The following is a 3702-nucleotide window of genomic DNA, read 5'->3' on the forward strand; positions in this document are numbered from 1 at the left end:
GAGGGAGGGGGCACATTACCCTTGGACCAGTAGGGCTGGGCCTGCCTCCGGGTGGGAGCTGTGCCCATGCCAGGCTGGGTGTCCTGTCTGCACATGCTGGGCAGCAGGCAGGATCTCCCCGGGCTGGCATCTGTGTGTCTGGAACAGGTGCTGCGGGAGCCCTGCGAGGGCAGTGCCTCCGCTTCAGCTTCCGGCTGGGCGCTGGGCGGGATGCTACAGGCCAGGGGGAGGGCCAGGCGGCATCCCTGCATCACAATCGCTGTGTGCGCCATGGCTGGAAGTACCTTTGAGGGAGACCTGGGATGCCCTGGCCTAGGTGTGGCCCCTGGGGTGGAGGTGCACCTGCAGAGGGGTGCTGGGGCACTGCTGGGCGGGGGGTGCAGCAGCCCTGAAGCCCTCTCCTCCAGTGCCCACGGTCTCCTCTCTCCCTGATCCCCGTGCTGCTTGCTTCAGGCCGAGCCCAGCTCTTCTATGTGTGGTCTCAGGAGGAGGCCGCGGCTGGGACCATCCCAGGTATGGGACGGAGAGGGCGCCCGTGCGCCCGCGAAAGGCTCTGGTTTCATGGGCTGGGGGCGCTGCCTTCCCAAGAGAAGGGCTGGTGGGGGCGGGGCCTGGCCATGGAACTGGCCGATCCGGTTTGAGGAGCGGGCAGGGCAAGGAGGGCCTGGCTGCTTCTGTGCCTGTGGCCTCCCAGGGCCGAGATGGAATCCACTGGCTCAGCCAGCCAGCCGGGCCTCCAGGTTGGGGCAGGAGGGGGCTCCAAGAGCAGACTGGCCTCCCCGCCCGCTCCTCCCCAGTGTCCGAGCTGGCCAGCAGCCTACAGATGGAGCCAGCTGCCTTCTGGGCTCTGCACTGTGCCTAGAAGCCCAAGCTGGAAGACAAGAATCTCATCTTCTGTCAGATGGGCAAGCGAGGCTGCCAGGCTGCTGAGCTGGCCCGCGGGCTCGGTTACTTGGGGTAGGGCAAGGAGCTGGCCGGGGGCTGGGCATGGCCTCCTGGCCGGGGACCCCTGACGCTCTCTGTCTCCGCAGAGCTCAGCACTACACGGGCCTATAAGGAATGGATGGAGAACCAGGGGTAGGGGAAGGAGATTCTCTCAATTACTCTCCCCCACAATAGCAACTTTCCTGGAGGGTGTCCAAAGCCTGCTGGACAGTCTTTATAGAGCTTTGCACATGAAAGAACCTAATAAAAAGCTTCAATCAAAGCGTTGGAAGCACTGACTTGTCGGGTAGCCGGGAAGTGGTTCCCGTGTTAATCCACACCTCAGTCTAGGCCTGGAGCATTTGTCCTTGCCTCGGGTGTCCACCTGGCCCCCTCCAAAAGTGCTAGCAGGTTACTGAGAAACTACATTCCTTCTTCTAGAATACTTGTTTCCCGCCGGGCGTGGTGGCGCACGCTTGTAATCCCCGCACTTGGGAGGCGGAGACAGGAGGATCGCGCAGGTTCGCTGGCTTAAGAGACCCTGTTTTCAAATAAAAATATAAAAATAGGTCTGGGAGTGTAGCCCAGAGGCAGAAGGGTTCCCAGGAACCCCAGTACCACCAAAATATAAATTTGATAAATAAATAAATAAATATAATACTTGTTTCCAGCCCAGGCCGAGTGTGGTGGTGCCTATCTAATTCCAACACTTGGGAGGCTGAAACAGGAGGATCACAAGTTTGAGCCTACCCTCAGTAATTTAGTGAGGCCCTGTTTCAAAATAAATAAAATAAGTCAGGTGTGGTGGTGCATGCTTGTAACCCCAGCATTTGGGAAGCTGAGACAGGAGGATCACGGTTCACAGACAGACTCAGCAACTTAGTGAGACCCTGTTTCCAAATAAAATATAAAATAGGTCTGGAGTATAGCCCAGAGGTAGAAAGCCTCTGGGCTCCACCCCCAGCACCACCAATAAATAAAAATATAAACCAGGCATGGTGGTGCACACTTGTAATCCCAGCATTTGGGAGGCTGAGACAGGAGGATCGCAGTTCATGGACAGCCTCAGTTACTTAGTGAGACCCTATTCAAAAGTAAAGAATAAAAAATAGGGCAGGGAGTGTATCTCAGAAATCAAATGCCCCAGGTTTCCATCCCCAGACCCATAAATAAATAAATAAATAAATAAATAAATAAATAAATAAATAAATAAAAATAGGGCTAGGAGTGTAGCTCAGAAGTAGAATGCCCCTGGGTAGAATGCCCCAGTACCAAAAAACAAAATATCCTTTTTTGTGTGTGTACATGTGTGTGTTTGGGGACAATAGGTGTTGGGAATAGAACCCAGGGGCATTCTACTTCCAAGCTAGACCCTCAGCCCTATTTATTTTTATTTTATTTTATTTATTTATGTGGTGCTGGGGATGGAACCCAGAGGCTTTTCTACCTCTGGGCTATACTCCCAGACCCATTTTATACTTTATTTGGAAACAGGGTCTCACTAAGTTGCCTCACTAAGTTGCTGAGGCTGGCTTCGAACCTCTGCAATCCTCCTGTCTCAGCATCCCAAGCGTGGGGATTACAAGTATGCACCACCACACCCAGCCTTTTATTCTGAAACTGGGTCTGCTTGAGTTGCAAAGGGCCTCACTAAGTAGCTGAGGCTGTCTGGGAACCAAACCACGATCCTCCTGTCTCCCAAGTCTCCCAAGTGCTGGGATCACTAGCATGCCCACCACTCCCCTCTGGCTGTTTGTTTGCTTTTATCACCTTGTCCTGCCTTCTGGATGGAGCCAGCCTCCCACTTTGCTCTCCCAGCCCACACTGAGCCCTCCTCCTCTGGCGCCCAGAGCTGTCACAGCGCTCCCGCTGCTTCCTGAGCCAATCTGCCCTTCACTGGACATTGCTGGGTCTGAAGATAAGGTTGAAATGTGTGACAGTCTGGCCCGAGGTCAGTTACCCTCCCCCAGATAGCCAACCCTTGGTTCTCAGGTTGAGAAACTTCTCTTGGCATCGAATTTCCGTGTGTGTGTGTGTGTGTGTGTGTGTGTGTGTGTGTGTGTGTAGGTCTTGAACCCAGCAGTGTGCTACTTCTGAGCAATGTTCCTGGCCTCCTTGGCAAAAATGTTAACTTTTTTTTTTTTTTTTTATGGTACTGGGGATGGAACCCAGGGGCGTTCTACTTCCGAGCTACACCCCCAACCCTTTTTAAAAAAAATTATTATACTTTATGTTTTTGAAACAGGGTCGGTCTCACTAAGTTGCAAGGGGCCTCACTAAGTAGCTGAGGCTGTCGGTGAACCATGATCCTCCTGTCTCAGCCTCCTGAATGCTGGGATTACAAGCGTGTGTCACCACGCCCGGCTTTTTTTATTTTGAATCAGGGCCTCACTAAGTTGCCAAGGCTGGCCTTGAACCTGTGGTTCTCCTATCTCATCCTCCCAACTACTGGGATTACAAGTGTGCACCAACACACCTGGCTTTGTTTTGAGTCTTGAATAACTGTTCTAGTCTTTTTCCCCCCACCCTTGATCTTCATCATAGATTACAGCATTTATTATGATGATTAGTGAGGCAAAATTTATGTACAGTAAAAGACCCAGTTCACTGATTCTTGAATCTGCTCACTTGGAACCAAACAAGTCTCTAAACAAGACTCAGGACTCTGGGGTCCCCCGGAGTTTTCTGCCTGCCCTTTCCGGTCCATCCACCCCCGCACCTCTCTGGGGACTGACTGCCTTCTATGTTCTACCACCAGAGGTCGGCTTTCTAGTACCT

General features: G+C 52.9%; 1 protein-coding gene across 1 annotated transcript; it reads left to right on the top strand.

The window, feature by feature from the left end:
• Window positions 1-270: 270 nt before the first annotated feature.
• On the top strand, window positions 271-1056 carry TSTD1 (thiosulfate sulfurtransferase like domain containing 1; the record flags this gene model as incomplete). Its single annotated transcript, XM_080691532.1, is given in 5 exon segments — window positions 271-336; window positions 408-513; window positions 798-859; window positions 863-957; window positions 1032-1056. Coding segments are annotated over 5 exon segments (354 nt in total).
• Between the last annotated feature and the right edge of the window lie 2646 nt (window positions 1057-3702).

The sequence above is a fragment of the Muscardinus avellanarius genome (assembly GCF_963383645.1).
Source record: "Muscardinus avellanarius genome assembly, chromosome: 3".
Classification (NCBI taxonomy): Eukaryota; Metazoa; Chordata; class Mammalia; order Rodentia; family Gliridae; genus Muscardinus; species Muscardinus avellanarius.